The sequence below is a fragment of the Peromyscus eremicus genome, chromosome 10, assembly GCF_949786415.1.
Source record: "Peromyscus eremicus chromosome 10, PerEre_H2_v1, whole genome shotgun sequence".
NCBI lineage: Eukaryota > Metazoa > Chordata > Mammalia > Rodentia > Cricetidae > Peromyscus > Peromyscus eremicus.
The window spans coordinates 39,768,135-39,787,595 of record NC_081426.1 but is presented as its reverse complement, the minus strand read 5'-3'; the positions used below and the strand labels follow the sequence as shown (position 1 = coordinate 39,787,595).

General features: G+C 37.5%; 2 protein-coding genes across 4 annotated transcripts in view; one reads left to right on the top strand and one right to left on the bottom strand.

The window, feature by feature from the left end:
- The window catches only part of Lcorl (ligand dependent nuclear receptor corepressor like), a 166,819-nt gene extending 147,829 nt beyond the window's left edge, over nucleotides 1–18,990 (top strand). Inside the window, exon 7 of the mRNA XM_059275857.1 lies at nucleotides 13,877–18,990. Coding sequence (XP_059131840.1) covers nucleotides 13,877–14,051 — 175 coding nt within the window. The 3' untranslated portion in view covers nucleotides 14,052–18,990. The remainder of the gene's footprint in view (nucleotides 1–13,876) is intronic.
- Nucleotides 14,054–19,461, bottom strand: part of Ncapg (non-SMC condensin I complex subunit G) — a 33,914-nt gene continuing 28,506 nt past the window's right edge. Inside the window, exons 20-22 of one of the 3 annotated variants that reach the window (XM_059275849.1) lie at nucleotides 17,256–17,325; nucleotides 16,275–16,374; nucleotides 14,054–15,729 (exon numbers count right to left, since the gene is read on the bottom strand). In XM_059275849.1, the coding sequence (XP_059131832.1) occupies nucleotides 15,634–15,729; nucleotides 16,275–16,374; nucleotides 17,256–17,325 (266 nt within the window). In that variant the 3' untranslated portion in view covers nucleotides 14,054–15,633. Of the gene's footprint in view, nucleotides 16,375–17,255; nucleotides 17,326–19,461 lie in introns of all 3 variants that reach the window. The other 2 variants (XM_059275850.1, XM_059275851.1) reach the window with 2 other exon arrangements.

Sequence of the window (19,461 nt, the reverse complement as noted above, 5' to 3'; positions counted from 1 at the left end):
CCCCTAAGGCACAGTTCCTTCTCAGCATGTTAAATTACATTTCATAAACTTTTTATGTCACACTTTTTGTATCCATACTTGGGAGCACTTCTTTAGAGTTTTCTGATAGTTTCAGAAAAGAATGTGACTATAAAGATAAGTTATGTGCTATATTTAACCCTGTTCTGCATGAAATAAAAAAATCCAAATAACATGCAACACTAAAGGAATACTGTGGCAAACACCATTAAAACCAAGCTAAATCACATTCTACCTGGTTTTGCTTATTAGAGGTTAGCTCAGATGACTTTACTATTGATTTTGATAGGTTGTAGCTAGAAAACATATTCTGGCTAGTTTTCAAATAGATCCATCACTTTTGTTCATTCCCAGTTCTGCCCCTACTTCTCTTAACAGTTGTGACTGTATCTGTTGTGTCTCACTGGAGCAGTATCCATCTTTATCCAGCAGCATGGTGCTGGGGAAGCCATGGGCAACAGATTTTCCATCTTACAAATCTTTATTCTCTCATTTCAGATTGTAGCCCTGTTTTCTCTAGCTGAGGTAAGTTCAAAGGCCATCATCCTCTTCTTCTATGGCCAGCTGCTGTCATTTGTTAGAGGCTGATTTCATTGCCTTACATCTGCCTCATATGATCTTGTTACCTCACTTATCAGCTCAAGTAATCTCAGCCTTTTGTATTTCCTTTCGTTCTTCGTTTTAACTTAATCCTTTCTTGAGACATGCATGCTGTATTACATAGACTAACCTTGAAATCTTGCTAGTCAAGTGCTGTGGTTCAAAGCATGGCAATCAAACCCACTCCATTTGTTTCTGCACTTAAGAATTCAAAATTTAATCCCAGCACTCGGGAGGCAGAGGCAGGCGGATCTCTGTGAGTTCGAGGCCAGCCTGGACTAGAGTGAGTTCCAGGAAAGGCGCAAAGCTACACAGAGAAACCCTGTCTCAAAACAAACAAACAAAAAATTCAAAATTTGGACTAGAGACATGACTCAATGATTAAAAGCACTGGCTGCTCTTCATAGGCCCCACAATTCCTAGCATACACATGGTAGCTCACAACTAGTCCCAGGGGATCTGACACCCTCTTCTGATCTGCAGGTGCTGTATACATAAGGTACACAGACATACATTCAGGCAAATACTTATACAAATAAAGAAATCCAAATTCTTGGCAGGTTCTTCTGTGACCTGGTGCTCCCATGCAGTGCTCAGTAGCTTGTCTTTTTCTGCTGTGATCCAGTAGGAACAGTAGAAACAAAGAACTCAGAACTTAGTCCAGCTGCCCTACTTTGTTTCCTTCCCTCGTTTTTCCTAGACCATAAGTTTTCGTCACTGTAACTATGAGCATCCTGCTATTGTAACACTAAGCCTGATGCAGTTACCTATTGATGCTTTACCAAAAAAGAAAAGTCAAAACATGAGAGGTGTCTGAATGTTTTTTTTTTCTGTGCTTATATTGGTTTAATTTTCAATCAAATATTGGCTTGTTCCTCCCTGTAGTTCTAGGCAACACTGGAAAGTTCGTTGTTTATGTTGTTTCTGTTATAGGAGCATAGAAAACTAGATTTTATATTCTGTTAATACATTCACTCAGAAATGTTTGTCATTCCTGGTTGTATTTAGTACACACCTATAATCTCAGCCCTTGGGAAGCTGGGGAGCTGCCCAAGTTTCAGGTCAGGCTGGGCTACACAGCTAATTCAAGACCCAGTCCCAAAACCAGGTTTGTCTTCTCTGTGTTAGCCAGTATCATAAACACATGGGAAACAATGGGAAATAAACCAGATGCATTTTCTACCTTCATTTCTACATTTATTAAGGGAGATAGACATCAAGCAAATTATTTTCAGAACTCACTAGTTCTCTCAATTACTATGTGGTGCTATGAGTTTATTATACAAAGATTCTGTCTGATCCAGATGTCCATTACTTGACTGCAAAGACAGAATAGGAACTAATTAGACAAAGCAGCAAGAGAATCAGTGGGATCAAAATGATTTTCCAGGAAGGGGTCAGGGAAATAGATCAAGCTCTGCTAGGTTACAAAGATAAAGGCATGGCCAGTATGTTTCAAGTCAAGAGAAATGGAGAAAACATGATACCAGATATGATAAGGTCTGAAGAAAAGATAGTAACTTCCCATTACACACAGAATGCTTGTGAATGGGATAGATATGTGATACCATCCTAAAAAGATCTCTGATTACATTGTGAAGAGCAGGTGGTATAGGGCAAGCAAGAAGGCATAGAACCCAAATGAGATGGTTCTATGTTAGAACAGTGGGTCATAGTCACCGGAAGTGTCACCATAGTATGCATTATAGTTACTGGAAGTACTTGTCCAAAGAGATTATTGGGCATCATCCACAAAGTTGGATTCAGTAGTTGTTGAGTGGGGCCCAAGTGATGCTTACGCTGTTGGACCTCACTATGAGAACTATTGGCCTAGAGGGTAATGTTACAGAGATAGGAAGATTAATTCTTTATTAATGTTAGCATAATGTTGTAAATTTCTCTCTAAATACTTGAGGTATATTCAAATTTTGCTCTGATGGAGTTTCATTAATTGAAACTTTTAATTTATAATTATGTAATAAAAATCATTTCATTGCAGTGGTTCGCAAATAAAAACATCATGCAGCTAGAATAAAATAGCCACACATTTTTTTCACTCCCAAACTCCACATTTCAATGAACTTCAATTAGAATGGTCATTCTGAAGCCAGGAAGCTTGACTTAGTGCTTTTACACTTTCATTACCAATTACATTTTTTGCAATTATCTGCCCCAATAAAAGAGAAAAAAACTCTTAAGAGTTGAAACCAGAAAAACTGTTAGCTTTCTTATATATTCTCCTTACAACTCATGTGTCCTTTTGCCTGCATCCCATCCTTCCTTATCTGCTATTACTCTTTTAGTTTGTTTATTTCATCTATCCCGTGGATTATTTTGAACTTTGTTGTTTATAGTTTCCAAATAGTTGAGATTTTTTATTGATCCCTCTTAGTGCTTTCTAATTTAAGTTGTGGCTTTAAAGAATAATTTACATCAGTCTAGTCTTTAACTGACATTTAGTTCATGCTCCAGAATCTTTTAGAGCATTTTCTTTATTTCTGTTTCCTTATCTGTGTATGTGGATGGGTGGTCATGTGTACATATATGGTGCACATATGAAGATCAGAGGACAACTTGTGGAAATCAGTTCTCTCTTTCCAACATATGGGTCCCTGGGAATCAGACTCAGGTCATCACTTACCCATGGAGCCATCTTGGCCTTCAGGCTCCAGAATCCATTTAAATCTTTTTAAATGATCTCAGTTCTTGAAAATGGTGTAGAGGCTACATCTGTTGAGGATCCTGTGAATGCCAGTGATCCAAGTTGGTAAATAACCCTTAGGATGTCAGTTTACTCTCACTTAATTTCAGTCTTAGCTGTTCCTTAGAGGAGTGTCAGTCAGTCTACAACTCAGGTTGAGTCTTTATTCTTTCAGTCTCACTTCATGTATTTTGAAGCACTGTATTAGATGCATATATAATTAGAATTATTAACTACTTTGTTAACCTCATTTCTTTTTCATTGTGGAATGAACTTCTTGATCCCTAAAATGTCCTGTATTCTAGAATCTATTTTATTTTGTGATGATTCTGGCTTACTTTATTTTTATGGTATATCTTTTCTGTAACTTTATTTTCTTCAATTATGCCTTTATAATTAGCAGCATATGTTTGAGGCTTAAGTCTTGTTTCCAATTTGATAATTTCTGCCTTTTACTAAGCCACTTATATTTCATGTTATTAATATAATTCAGTTTAAATTAGCTGTTTTCTATTTAGTCTATTATTTTTTCTTCTCTTGGGGTCCATATAGTTTAACAGTCTCTTTAATCTGTTCGTTCACTTTAAAAAAAATGGTTGTTATACTGGACCTGATGATACAAGCTTCTAATCCCAAATATTTGGGAGGTTGAGGCAAAAGGATCCCAAGTTTGAGGCCTTCCTAGCTGAATAAGTCCAGCCTTGAAAAGTTTAAAGGAAGGCTGGGCATATAGCTTAGAGTGCTTACTCATTTGGGTGATAGCCTAGACTGAATCACCAAGGCCATAAATACAATTTAAAATGGTGCTATTAGGTTTATACATTACCATTCGCTTATCACCTTCAAATATACCATTTCATGAGTAACAAATTTTTTAAATTTGTTTTTCACATCCCGACTGCAGGTCCCCACCCTCCTCTCTTTTCAATCCCCTCCCCCCACTTTTCAATCCACCCCACCTCAATATTCACTCAGAAAGGGGCAGGCCTCCCCTGGGCATCAGCAAAGCAGGCATATCAAGCTGCCATAGACTAAGCACCTCTCCCTTTATTCAGGCTGGGCAAGATAACCTAGCATGAGGAATAGGTTCCCAGGAGCCAGCTAAAGCACCAGGGACAGCCCTGCTCTCATTACCAGGAGTTCCACAAGAAGGCCAAGCTACCCAACTGTCACATATGCAGAGGGCCTAGGTTTATCCCATGCAGGCTCCCTGGTTGTTGGTTCAGACTCTGTGTGTTTCCATGAGCCAAGCTAGCGGTTTCTGTGGATTTTCCTGCCATGTCCCTGACCCTCCCTGGCTCCTACAATCCCTCCTCCCTCTCCTCAGCAGGACTCCCTAAGCTAGGCCCAGTGTTTGGTCTCTGAATCTGTCTCCATCAGTCACTGGGTGAAGGCTCTCCAATGACAACCAGGGTGGTCACCAATCTGATCACAGGAGATGGCCAGTTCCGGCTATGCATCCACTGCTGCCAGGAGTCTTAGCATGAATCACAAAACAGTGTCACTTCCTCCCCCAAGCCTTTGTGCTGCTGTTGCCATATATTTTACTTCTATAAAGGTACAAACTGTACAAATACTATTTTTCAAAATAGTAATAATACTATCCCTATTTTTCCTTCACACAATATAATGGTCCATTTTCTGTTGCTATAACAAAAATACCTGAGATGGACATTTTATAAAGAGCAGAACAAAAGATCGAGCAGCCTCAACTATTCAGCCTTTGTCAAAGGCCCCCAAACCTGGGTCACAGCATGCAGAGAGGCAGAAAATGAAATGACCACCTACAACAGGTCTGTTCTGAGGACAGTGTCCTCCCAGTGGACAGCCCAAATGGAGGGCCTACCACCTTAATACTGCTGCACTTCTAGAGCACATGAACCCTTGGGAACACACAAGCTATGTCCAAGCCCAGCAGCTTAACTGTCTCCTTTACTCTCAAACATTTCCAATGCCTTCTGGGTTCTTCTCCCAATCATGCAGATTGGAAATCTGTGAGGTGCCAAGTCAGTTGTAGGCTTTGTTTAATGTAGGAATCAGTCATCCTGCCTGCCCTGTGTAGTTTAACTTTGGGTTTAAGCTCTTTCAAAGCAAGAAGACAAATCTGGTTCCTATTACTTTATTGTGGCCCAAAGCAGAACTCCCAGATTTATTCTTTCGACAAGCATTTGTCCAGTTGTTACGTGCTCACTGCTGGGAAGAAATGCTGAACAAAGCAGCAAGGACCTCTGCTCTCCCCATGCTTGTATTCAGTGGAAGAGAAAAACATCGAAGCATGAAGCAGCAGTGAGCTGTGTTGAAGATGCCAACACTAGAATTTCTCGGGGAGCAACTTGTTGGGTTGAGATAGGGAAATCTTTTGTGAAGCTGTTGCTTGAGTTGAGCTGAGATCGCATTTACAAACACAACATGGATAAGGACCTTGAAGGAAATCTTGCGGAGTGTGAAGAAAGCCTGGAACTCACCTTTGAGAAATCCCAACTTTTAATTTCCAAATAAAGTGGCATGCTGTGGGAAAGGCAGCCAGGTAATGTGTCTGGTCTCAAAGGCCAAAAACTGTTTTAAGAGGGGTAGCTTAGTCGGCTTGGGCTGACACAAATACCACAAACTTTCAGCTTAAACACGTCACTTGCTTTCAGTTCTGGAGGCTGAGAGGTCCACCAGGTCCAGCAGGGTTTGGTTTCTGGTGACTGACTGCTGGCTTACAGAATAGCAGCCTTCTCATTGTGCTCTTACATTCAAAACTCTGGTATATCTTCCTCAAAGAAGAATACCAGTGTAGTCTGTATGGCTGGTTTATCCTAATTACTTCTTAAAGGCCCTATCCCTGAGGGGGAGACATACCAGGGGCCAACAATATTGAATGTTGCTAAGAAAACATGATGAGATCTAAAGATGGACTCATCAATGGGATGGTCACGCGTGACTTGAATAAGTAGTACTATTTTTATGGAGTGAAAGTACTGGAAGCCAGATAGGCTTAATTTACTGAGTGAAGACACAAAGAGATGGTGATAGCAAGTACAGGATTATTCATTTAAGTCACCCAGGTCTAAAGGGTTCACGAGAAACATGAGCTGTGGTAAATTCTTGTTCATGGTTAAAACTGCACTGATTCAAACCATTATGGTGAGGATTCAATTAACAAAAGTGAAAATACCCAATAGCACTGCCACCTAACACTCAACCCCAAGCATTTATTTTACTCTTGAGTATAGACTCAAAGGTTGGCAAATGGAGATCCAATGTGGATTTTGGTTTTGCTCCCTCACTATCGCACTGTTAGCTGACTTACCTCTGGTCCATGGACCCTTCACATCCTTGCAGCAGGCTTGCCTATCAGCTGTCATCACCACTCCCAACAAACCACTTGAAGCAATCACACTGGTGATTGGTGATAGGGCAGAAGGGTGAATTTAGGAACAGGTAAAGAAATTGAGCTAGAGAGCCATTCAGTTTCCCATAAGAGAAACAGTATTAGGATCACTCCCAAGAAAGCAGCCGGGAACAGAGTGCAAAAACACTCGTAAGTCACGGCAGGACCTCAAGCTAGCGTTATTAAACAACATCCAAACTTTGTGTTCCCCATCTTTAACCCATCAAGCCTAATTTGTGCTAGCCATGTACTGCTTGCTGGGTATGGGACCATCTACTGGAAGGCACAATTGATCTATCAGGAGCCACACCTTTAAAGCCATCAACTGCCCATAGGGCCTCAGTTTTGTGTGGGGATTCATAACCCTTTCTCCCTCCAAGTTAGAATGTTGCAGACTTATCTTGTGCAGGAAAACACAGCTGCTGTGAGTTGGTGAGTGTTGCAGGCACATCATATCCAGAAGACATCGTTTCACTCTGATACTCCCCAATCTCTGGCTCTTAAATTCTCTCCTTCCACTTCCATGATGGCTGCTGAGCATGGGGGAAGGGGGTGCCATTTGTGGCTGAACACTCAACAGACATTTATTCTCTGCAGTTTATCTAGTTACAGGTTTTTATTAAATCACTGTCCACTGCACAAAGAAAATTCTTTGATGTGGCCTGAAAGCTGCACTAATCAATGGGTATAGATAAAAATTTAGAGGTAGTTTCATATTATATCCATTTACCGGAACAACTGTAGTAGGTTTACCATAGAGTCTGTGAGCTACCTAACCATGGGTTCTTGAAAGTTTACAGTACCAGGCATGTTTCCTCCAGTGAATCAAGGCTTAAATCCAATCAGAAAGCAGATCCATAACATATGTGCCACTGACGCATCCATGTACATATCCTGCCACACCAGTCATTATTGTATGTTACAGGGTTCATAGTTGGGTAAAACTACTGATAACTAGCCCACCCCCAGTGCCTTACATAGTACATTCCAGTAAGAGTAAGCCAGCAAAGAGGAAGATTCTTGGTCAGTACCAAGTTGACTTCTTCATGTCTTGTAGCCAATGTGTGGTGTTTTCAGCAATATGGTCTTACAATCAAGTACTAGTACTTGTGGGTAACCAAGAGCAATGACAATAGTCTCTATATTGTTTCAGAGGAAGAGGAGGGGGGTCCTCCAAGACTCTCAGCAACAGCTTGAGGGGGAGCGTCTCACACCCGGTACTAGGCTTTTTATTTGGCAGTCCATGGCTTCTAAGAAGAACATATCCCCTATGTAGGGTAACTTCAATTAAACATGTGAACATGTATATGTGTGTATGCTTCTAAAGCTTATAAAATAATAGGTTTCCCTAAGTCTTTTCAAAAGATCCCTATTATTCACCCAAAATCTACCCTCCCACTCCTCTTCCTATCTTTCTCTTGATAACAACTGTGTTCTAATAGTCCCCCCTCCTTTAAGACCCTTCTCCCCCAACCAATGGTCTCTTTCTAGTTTCTTCAATCCTACAGGTACAATAAATTAAATACACAAATCCAAATATTTGACAATAAAATCCACATGAGTATTTTGTCTTTCTCGGTCTGTTGTTACTTAGCAGAATAGAGAACTAGTACTTTATTCTAAATTCCTTGTGACTTTCTATACCATGGTTTACTCTAACACACTTTGACATCATATTCCCATTATGAAGCACACACACTTGTATTCTAGTCTGACAGGCTTTGTGCCACCTTTATATATAAAAATTTTATGTGATCTTTCTAAAACTTGTTGGAATAAATCACATACCTAAGACTCTTGGTTATTTTATTTCTGTAGCACAATACTTCAAATGGGTATTTTGTAAAGAAATGGTCTACTTAGCTCATGGTTCTCAAGACTTAAGAGCATGACACTAACATGGACTTTAAATGGGAAAAGGAGAGAAGACAAGAAACTGAAACTATGAAAGAACCAGGCTTGTTCTTTTAAACAAGTCATCTTGCCTCCTGTAAAGCCTTATGCACTATATAAGAAAAAGCATTAATCTCTTCAAGAAAGCAGTCATGACTCAGTCACCTCCCACTAGTCCCTACCTCCTAGAAATCCTGACATCTTTGAAAACTGTAGATGGGCTGGGGACCAAGCACACATGCTTCTAGGAGGTGAATCAAACAAACTCCACAATTACTAAACTGCAAAGTCTTTGCTCTTAATAGGTTTTTTTGCTCTCCAAATAATCACATCATATTATAAACAAGTCAAAAGTGAAAGTAAAACTTTCTGCTTTAACTACCCATGCTTTATATAATTCTTCAGTGCCACATCATTGGAAATTTGTACTTAAAACTAAGACATACAAACAAACAGAAAATGATAATCTTTTGCAGTGTGCCAATCCAGTCCTGAGTACCTAGCTCAGATCCTGTGACTCTCTTGCATTTAGTTGCCCTTAGGTTTAATTCTAGTCCCTTCTTACCTAAAGACATTACAGAAAATCTATGATATTTTACTATCAGTGAAAACACATGCATCCTTTGATTTTAACCGGAGTAACATTAGCTCACATTTCTTGAGAAACTATACAGTGTATAGTAAGTGGCCCAGAAGTTTTATATAGTCTATGCTTGACATAAACAGAATCATTCCATTACCATTAAGTGGAAAGATGAAGAAAATGCACACTCAGTGAAGTTGAGGATGAGAACCAAGGCTCTAAAACCCTCTGCCCTGAATTAAGATCTTCATCCGCCAAGACCCATTCTGAATGTTTCTTATACCAGTTTTTCCACTCTGCTCGAATTAACTTTTCTCTTTAGCCCTTACTAACTTAACTACAGTTTTGTTTTTCTGTTAATAATTCATGAATACCTTCTCTCCTTGTCCTTACCAAGCTCTGAAGGCATATACCACATGTTTGACATTCCTAATACACCAGATAGATCTTGGTTAAGGTTTTGCAGTCACCATATAGACCTGCTGGTGAGCATGTGTGGGCTCCTCAAGGAACTGAAAAGCTTTGCTTTGTAGTAACTTCTGAACTCATACTCTAGCACACCAAAAAATCCTTCACTTGAGTAACTGCTTAGTGAAGGTTCTCTTACTAGCTTAGTGCTGAACTTGACTTTGTATTTGGATAGATTCATGGAGACAATAAGCTATAGACTAAAGCTCAGCCATATTAAGTATTTAATATATTTTTAGAGGAAAGTAAACAAGTCATGCAGAATGTAGAATTCAATTGTCTATTTTAAATTTGATGGAGAGGCACATTACAGTCACTGTACAAAACTCCAGCTTATCTGTGCATACAGTGACTTCTCACTCCCTTTGAAGAGATAGACATGGATCCCATGTCCATCTACACCCTAATTTTGTAGAACTGAAGGGTATGAATCAAGCTCTTTATTTAGCTACTGCTACAAGGAAGCTGGATGTACTCAACAGGGCTCTCATAAGGGGCTATTGCTGCCTAAAGCAAATAAATCTCTATCTCCCAAGTATTATGAGAAATAAGTAGTGGCTATTAACAGGAGAGAATCATGGCAGAATTTTAACTAAGGTATGGTAGGGGAATAGATAATACAGGATACTTCCATTTATTGGTTGTATAATGGTCAAGACACTTCTCTAAGATTTAATAGACAGTGATTACAGAAGAGACTTTTCATACAGAACCTGTTCAACATGTTCTATAAATGATATTTTCAAACATGTAGATTACACCAAAATTTACTGTTTCTTTGTATGTTGGCTAGCTAATGATAAAGTTTATTGTGAGCCTATGTCACATAACTAACAATGTAGTTGAGTGTCTGTCTAGGACACCACAGCTCTACTAATGAGCAAGCCTCAATTAATTTAAAGCTAGATATACTAAATGTTCTTTATTCTTACAATTAGAATTATCAGTAATTATTATCACAAACAAATGAGGTTCCATGACCCTCAAAAAACACATTACAGACACACATACATACCCTTTAAATTGCCTTGGGCTCCATGAGATCACTAATACTGAAATAATCTGAAATGTATAGATATCCACTTGAGAGTCCCTTTGTCTCAGTCAACCCTCGCTTCTGTTTAGCTTCCTGCTTTGACAGAAGAAACCTGACTTAGGATAAGTAGCTCCTCCAGCTTCTTCCTTTGACCAGAACATTTTAATTGATATATAGCTCCAGATTTTTAAAGTATTTTTTTTTTGGGGGGGGGGGGGGTTGGTTTCTTGAGACAGGGTTTCTCCATGTAGTTTTGGTGCCTGTCCTAGATCTCGCTCTGTAGACCAGACTGGCCTTGAGCTCACAGAGATCTGCCTGGCTCTGCCTCCCAAGTGCGGGATTTCGCCACCACTGCCCATCTTTTTAAAGCATTTTAAATGGCTCTCCTAAGCTGACAAGGTATCAACTTTTCATACAAATAAAAAGACAGAAGGATAATTTTGCCTTTATAAGGTCAAAGATTGACAATTAGCATCTTCAGAACTTTGTAGTAGTATATGTGGATTAAACATAGTATGTACGTTAATAGTAATAACAGTAAATATATTTCTTATATTTTCTGCACATATATATAGTTCTGTGCACACTTTGTCATTTATGTAGTAATGGCACTCTAGAAAATTAACTTTAAAGGCATCATTGTCAAACAATGGCAAATGAAACAATATTTATGACTATGACTTGTTTTTCTTTTTTTAGCTTTATACTTGATATGTTTAGCTGCCAACCCATCTTTATTAACATGTTTTTATAGCTTACCTTAAGGTCTCAGAAAGGTGTATATCAAATACTTGCTTTAAAATTATGATCAGTTCAGTCAGTGGCACATCACTTAGATCACTTGCCAAACATGTGATGTCTTAGGTTCAATCCTCACCCAGTACTAAAACAAAACAAACACCCTCCAAAACAAAAGTGGGTGGTTTTGTTTTTTTTGTTTGTTTGTTTTTTTGTTTTTTTTTTTTGGTTTTTCGAGACAGGGTTTCTCTGTGTAGCTTTGCGCCTTTCCTGGGACTCACTTGGTAGCCCAGTGGTTTTTATGCTAGACAGATGGTTCAGCAGTTAAGGATACATTACTCTCACAGAGGAGGCAAATTTAGGTCCCACATTCAAGTCGGGCAGCTCACAAAGACCTATAACTCTAGTTCCAGAGGCTCTGATAACTTCTTCTGAAAGAACTATAATCACATATGCACTGAACTCATACCCACATACAAAGACACATACATAATGTAAACAAAATTATAGGTAATAAAAATACCATTTTTATTTTTCTTAAGTAGCAGTTCTTATAGTTAAGAAAAACAGTCTCGCTAACTTGAAAAAAAAATGTGAGATACCTAGTACCTTAGTCTAACAATAAACCAAATATATTTTTTAAAATTCAACACTTTTAATAGTCATTTAGATCTTTCTGTCAAGCAAAAAATTATTTTAAATATGTTAATATTTACAAATTGCATCTGTTTTCACTTTTACCTAATATATTCTTATGACTAACAAGCTAACTTATAGTTTGTTGTTTTGCCTGCTATCTAATTATATAAACTGAAACCATGCTTTTAGTAGAAAAGGTCTGTGCCTGGAGAAAAAACCCTGAGATTGCCAGTAGTGTTAAAACATGGTACAGCAGATTTGGTTTACTAAGTAACTGTAAATTGTACAGAAGAAATCAGAAATAGGTTACAGGAGTCTGAATGTGCCACTGCCCAATTCTATCAAGTCACTTACATGGAGATACCTCAATATTCTCATTACCAATAGGAAGATTCAGAAATACCCCGCTGGAAAAAGCTTAAGAGCGTTGCAATTCATTTAAACTAATAGTTAAACCTAACAAGTTAGTGTTTGTCAAGATGCTAAACAGAGTATGAGCCTAAGAGTAGGCATTACCTATAAAGTGGAGTAACTTATCTTCTGGACTCGTTTGCATAAATTTAAGGAGCTGGATTATTCGAGGCATTTCATTATTTCTATTTTTGTTGAGCAACTGCCACATATTCAGCATTGCTTTACCTCCAGAGTTAAGCATACCAATCTCCTTTCTTTAAGATCTAGAAGAGGGTATCAGACATGGAACAATAGTGGAGAACCAAGAAAAATTCTTTCATTGTTTTACCAAGTACTGAAATAGGTTCTGAGATGCAAGATTTGGGTCAGGCTCTGAAACATGGAAAGGTCTGATTAAGCAGAGTGGAGGGCAAGGTTACCTAAGTAATGACATTCAGAAACAAATGGGACTGTGCCCATTCGCATGTGAAATAAGAGAACAGTCTTCCAAGAACCAGAGGGCATGTATTAGAGAATAACCACATGGAAGACAACCTCTGACTAACCCAACCTAAGTCCAAATAAGCCATCAACTCCAGTAATGTAAAAAAGCAAGAAGAAGCCGGGCGGTGGTGGCGCACACACCTTTAATCCCAGCAATTGGGAGGTAGAGGCAGGCGGATCTCTGAGTTCGAGGCCAGACTGGGCTACAGAGTTCTAGGACAGGCTCCAAAGCTACACAGAGAAACCCTGTCTCAAAAAAAAAAGCAAGAAGAAAACGCAAGCAGAATACTAAATATCCTGTAGGTGCTACCTCTGTTCCTGTGTCAAGCTGGCCACCAGATAAACAAGCTGCACAACTTGATACTCTTCTACCAAAACATGCCTACTTTTTTTGTCCACTCCTAATGATTAATCAGTCCACTAGAAAACTAACAGAGCAAGGAAAAGAGGAAGGGTTATGTTTCCAGTTCTACACCAGTACAGTATGACATCATTTATAGTTAACTTACAGAGATTCAGTTCATCACTGTAAATATACAGCCTTGCTTAGCTATGGAATTAAGATGAGACAATTGCATGTGAATGAGTCTAGAACACAACAGGAATTAACAAATCTTCATTCTCTTAAAAGTAGTCCTGATGCTAAAGGGTTGAACCTTCCAGTAAGTTAAGGCCTTTCTTCTATAAGCTAATGAAGTGATTGACATCTTTTGTACTGGGGTATCTGAGTGAACAACTTGAGGCATACTTACACATGGCATAGTTGATCACAGTTCACTAAGGCAGCATATAGAACAAGAACTGTCAGGATGATAAATACATTGCTTACTTGCTTTAGGGTGCAAACAGTATTCCAAACTTTTCTTCTACAAAGTTGACAATTTGAAATTTAAACTTAAAATGCCTAATACTTATTTTTTTTTACAGAGTACTACAAATGAAAACTGATGAGAGAGTGGATTTGTCTGATGGGAACACAGCAAGCTGCCCATTGAGCCCCATTAAGATGTGCCTTAATCATCCTATTGAATGGAATCTAACAGCAGCATCTCTAGAAAGCTGTACAGTTCAAAACCAAAATCTCAAAAATGAAGAAAAATAGTCTGTAGTTCTTGCACTATCTTTATTTTGTATGTCAATATTCTTTCTCATGAAAACCAATTGATCCTAAAATGTTTCTAGTCCTGTGATCTGTCTTTATATTAAATCATTAGCATTAATCATTTTTATTATAATTCTGTTTTTTACAAATATTACACAAGACCATAGTGGAGTTTTGCAACAAAAGCAGATTTTGATGTTTCTCTTTTTATTGGTGAATTTTTTAATGCCCTCAGTTTAAATATGTAATTGCCCAGTTCTATTTCTGTGCAGTTTGACCTATACAGATTCTGTAATTTAGAAAGCTAGTATTGTAAAGGTGTGTGATAATGACCTAACCCATGAACAGTTGTGTAACAGGTGGATATTAACTACCTCGAAGCAAACTGGGAAAGGCAAAGGTATCACTTGGAAGTATATCTCTTCTAAAGTTATATATGTATAGAAAAAGGTTGATTAGCTTATCAAACAGCATGTTTTCATTCATAAAAAAAAAAAATTAGGTTATCAGTTCTCTTTCTGTAATTTAAAACTCTCATCTGTGGGCCATAAGAGCAATGGCACAATTGCATGTTTACCCCTCAGCAAATTTGTACCTCATGGTAAACAAGAACACTGGTTTAAGTTAACAATTTTGAATGAAAAAAAAGATAACTGTTTTTATACCTGTTGGTTTTCTTGTAGTTTAGCAATTTACTCCAAAGCTTACAGGGATAGCTTGTAGAAGCCGGACAATATTCCTTACTATGCTAATGATGCAAAGTACACATGCAGCCATGGCTATTGTCTAAAGTCTGAGTAGTTAAGACTACTACTAATGGTTAGTGATTAAAAGCTGGTTTTCCTATGTCAGAAAAGCAAGCTTTTGGTACAGTGTCTACATGATCATAGCATCTTTCCTTTTGGATACTCTGCACATGTACAAATGGGATCATAGTTCATTCCTAGAGGCTTCCCTTACATCGTGTTATATACCATTTTTGTCCTGCTTACTTCCTATTCTCTGTGAATTTTTTTAAGACAGGGATTTAACAGGAGCTATAACAATAAGGAATATGAAGCACAGGAAAAGACACAGCCAAGAGATGAAGAACAACAATGTTTTTCATTGGTTTATATCATTAACAGATCTGCCTTTTCCTTTTGCTTAATGAGCATTCTTGCTTTGTAACTTTGACTCCTTTTCTGAGTTCTATGAAGCACATATTATATACATAGAATAGCCTTTTGGTTCTAAAAACCAGCAATATTACCTTCACTCCATCTCAGAACATCAGTTGAAATAAATGGCCTCTGGCAAATAAATTTAAAGAAGCACAATTAATAAAAAATTCATGTTAGAACATTTTTATACAAAATAAAGAGAAAAGGTCATTATCAGAAATAATATAGTTGTTTCATTGGATATGACAGAAATAAAGAGGACTACTTTTATACAATGCAGCTTTCAAAACATTTATGTTTCATAAGTGACAATTTTAAAAGATAATTGAAATTGATAGCAAAAAAACTGCTCATAAATCAGTACATAAAGATGACTTCTTATAACTTTTATTTCCGATTAGTACTGTTTATCATTCCAACTAGATTATTCTTTGATGTGCCAAAAACCAATGTCTCTTCATGATTAATGTGTGTGGACATCTCCCTAATCCAGAAACATTCATAAACAAGTGTTCCTATATGGAAAGATTTAGGAAGAGAAAATGACCCAGAGGTAAGATTATCAAATAAATACTTAATATGGGAATCATACAATTTTCAAAGCCATTGTTTCATGTAAATAAGGAATGCTTTGGTTCATTATACCAGTCCTCAATGGTAATAAGCAGCTTTCTGTATAGCTGTAAGTACTCACCCTTCAAATGCCATTTGTCTGACACTGTCACCTATGTTAGATCTACTCTATTTAAGCTTCTCAAATATAAGCTACTGGGCTTATGATACATCTTTCCAAATGTCATAGTTTCATAGGGTTCACCTTGGGAACCTAATTTAAAAGCAGGTTCCTAGGCCCACTTAACATTCTAATAAAAATAAGTCTGGATCCATGCAGATGGATCACACTGACAGATGCCAAAGTCATGTGGCATCGTTCCATGTTTCCAGAAACACAGCAGGTATTTCTTATTTTACCACAGTAACTACTAAAGCAAAGAAATAAGCACAACTTCAAAGGACTCCGTCCTCATCAGCTCTCTTAACTCGGCTCTTCATTAAGCACCTGAGCAAGATTACGTTTAGTTTTCTCTAGTGCTGCTGTCTTGGCTCGTCTTGGTAATCTCATCTTCATTTCTGATGGTGGTTCTGGAACATCATGATCACTAGACAGATGTTGAAAATACATTCATTTAGATATAAGCTTTAAAAGTCAGAATATTTATAAAGAAAACTTAGTTTCTGACATTCTAACAGTGTATAACTGATAGCCTGAGTCTATTAACTAAGCTTAAAACTAAAATCCCAAGCAATAACCAAAAAACACTGGCTGGATGGCTGCCCTGCCACATGAATCACAGAACAACTGGCTAATTTGGTAATTTTTGATCTACTGGTGAAGCCTGGTGTCATATAGGGAAAGAAGCAAACACCAAGCTTTTATAGTTAAGCTTATAAGTACATAGAGACCACAACAATCTGTCCTAAACAGTTTTGGAATTCAAGTGAAAAAACATTACTATGTTCTCTTAATAAAGTTAGTAAATTACCAAAACAGTGTTAAGTTCTCCCAAAAGCACTTAATCTAAGAAAATATGCACAGTCCAATACCAGTGAATAAACGAATGCAAGACAGCTACAAACTTTTCAGGCTCCACTATGGCTTGACATTGACTGAGAATAAACACTATTAATACAAACCACTAATAAACTAAAGTTATAAACAGAACTATAGCAGAAAGAATCCAAATGTTATCTAAATCAAGATAAAGAGTCATACACACAAGGTCAGGTAATGAGAATACATGGAAATTTACACATTAACTACTACGAAGGTGATGCCAACTAATAAAAATACACACCTCTTCATAAGTCTAATGTTCTTGATGGAGAATTTCAGACTGTCTGCCAAAGTCACAGATATTTATGGCTTTTACTATCTTGTAATATACCAAGTTTCTCTCACAAGAAAATTACAATTTTCTACTTCTGAGCAAAATAAAAGTTAATTAGCATCTTCTGTGTCTTGTAGAAACATATGACATACCTTTCAGAGTCAGTCTCAGGAGCCTGACGTCTCCTGTTGGTCCTAGATGAAACTGGTGCTTTTCTCCGTCCTTAAAGACAGTATAATTTATTGGCAAAATTTTAAATGGTTTCATGTTCCTAAATCTAGTTTCCAGGGTTTCTAAATCTTTACTTTCAGCACAACAATCTTGTTCAACACATTTTCTTATTCCTAGCCACCTTTATGCTCTCAATACACTACAGTAGGGGGAAAATGACTAAAATTTACATAAATTTCTTTGGATGAGCACTACAAATACATGACAAAGATGCAAACTTTAGCTCACCACATAAGGTGATAAAAACATCTCAGGCTCGGTGTGATAGCTCAGTTCTTAAAGTGCTGGCTCTGTTAAAGATGAGTACTGGAGTTGAAATGCCAGAACCCACATAACAGTCAGGTGTGATGGCCCAAGCTCACAATCTCAGCACTGGGAAGGCAAGAGACAAGCAGATTCCTATTGCTCAGTACTTGGAAGAACTCCAAACCAGTGATGAACTCTTGTCTCCAAAACAAGTAGACTATGACTAAGGAGCCACACCCCAGGCTGTCCTCTAGCCTCCATGTGCATACTAGTGCACAAGTGAATGATTGCACACACTAATGGTTTTCTCTCACAGCAGGGTACAGTGTATATGGAAAAACTAGCAAAAGATTACAAAGGTAAATTCAATCAATGAACAGCTCCAAAATGGAACTTTATTTTTATTATGTATGTTTATCTTTGAAGCACTACTGCCTAACTAGACTGGCCTCGAACTGATGGGCTCAAGCTATCCTCACACAGCCTCTAGAATAGCTGTTATTACAGTCTGACACTGTCATACCTTGCTTCAAATTTAAACAGCAAGAAATAGTCTGCTTGTAAAATACTTAAACGTATACATGGCAAATTCAAATGTTCTTAAATATAATTCAATGTTTGTTTGTTTAAAAAAAAAAAAAAGGATCTCTATACACCAGGATTTACTTGTTAGATTATTTTACAAGGTAGAGAACTAAGAACTGGAGAATGTAGTTCAGTGGGTACAGTGCTTGCCTAGCAGGTACAAAGCCCTGGTTTGAGTGACCATGTAAAATGGAGCATGGTAGTACAGCACCTATATTCCCAACCTGTAATCAGAAGTTCAAAGTCAATAGTGAATATATCTAGCCTAAGATATATGAGAACCTATTCTGGGAAAAAAAAAAAAAAAAAGAGAGAGAGACATACTAAATCTGGCCTGCAAGATTCCTCATTTCTAAGAAGAAAAATATAGAATTTATACAGTAAGTTTGGACTATTAAAAAAAAAAAAAAGAGGTGGAGTGCTCATACTTTATTCTGTAACTAAAATCTGATCAAAATCAATTGTTCATTTGACAATTTATTTGAAAATTGTATATACTGTATTCATTGTTACATATTTCCCCCTCAGAGTTTATTTATTTGCTTTCACTAATGTATTTATCCCCAGGAAGACATCCAAGAATATGGAACTAATTTGGAACAATATCCAGTAATTGGTGTTTAAATAATTGGCTTGTTATGAAACATTATTATGGCCAGATTCTATTCTAGAAAAGATTAAATACACTTAGAACAGAGCCATAAAACTATTTTCCATAATTCAAATCATGTTTGGCTCATGGGTGGGACTATTAGTGTTCTTGATGGTAGGTCTGCTTGGATGTACTTTCTTATTCTTCTGTAATAAGCATGCATTGCTTTTGTAATAAGGAATTAATAAAACAATTAAAAAGGCTTTGAATTTCAGATTTTTTTCCACATGGTCCACTACTAGTAAATAAGTATTTATTCCAACAAATTCTCTACTGTTGGATACCCCTTGGGAAACTGAGTTGAGGGGAAAAAATGCAATTAGATGGGGAAAGGGAAGTAAAAAGAAAAGCAAAAATTTCAAGGAGGAAAAAAATGCTCATTCACATAAAACATTAATACTACTAAAAATATATAAAACTATTATTTAACCTTTTTTGTTTGGTTGGTTTTGTTTTTTGACACAAGGCTCTTTACAGAGCCCTGGCTGTCCTAGCACTCACTCTGTAGACAAGTCTGTCCTCGAACTCAAGAGATCCACCTGCCTCTACCTCCCAAGTGCTGGGATTAAAGGCATGCCTCCTGGCAACTTAACCTATTCTTTTTTTTTTTTTTTTTGGTTTTTCGAGACAGGGTTTCTCTGTGT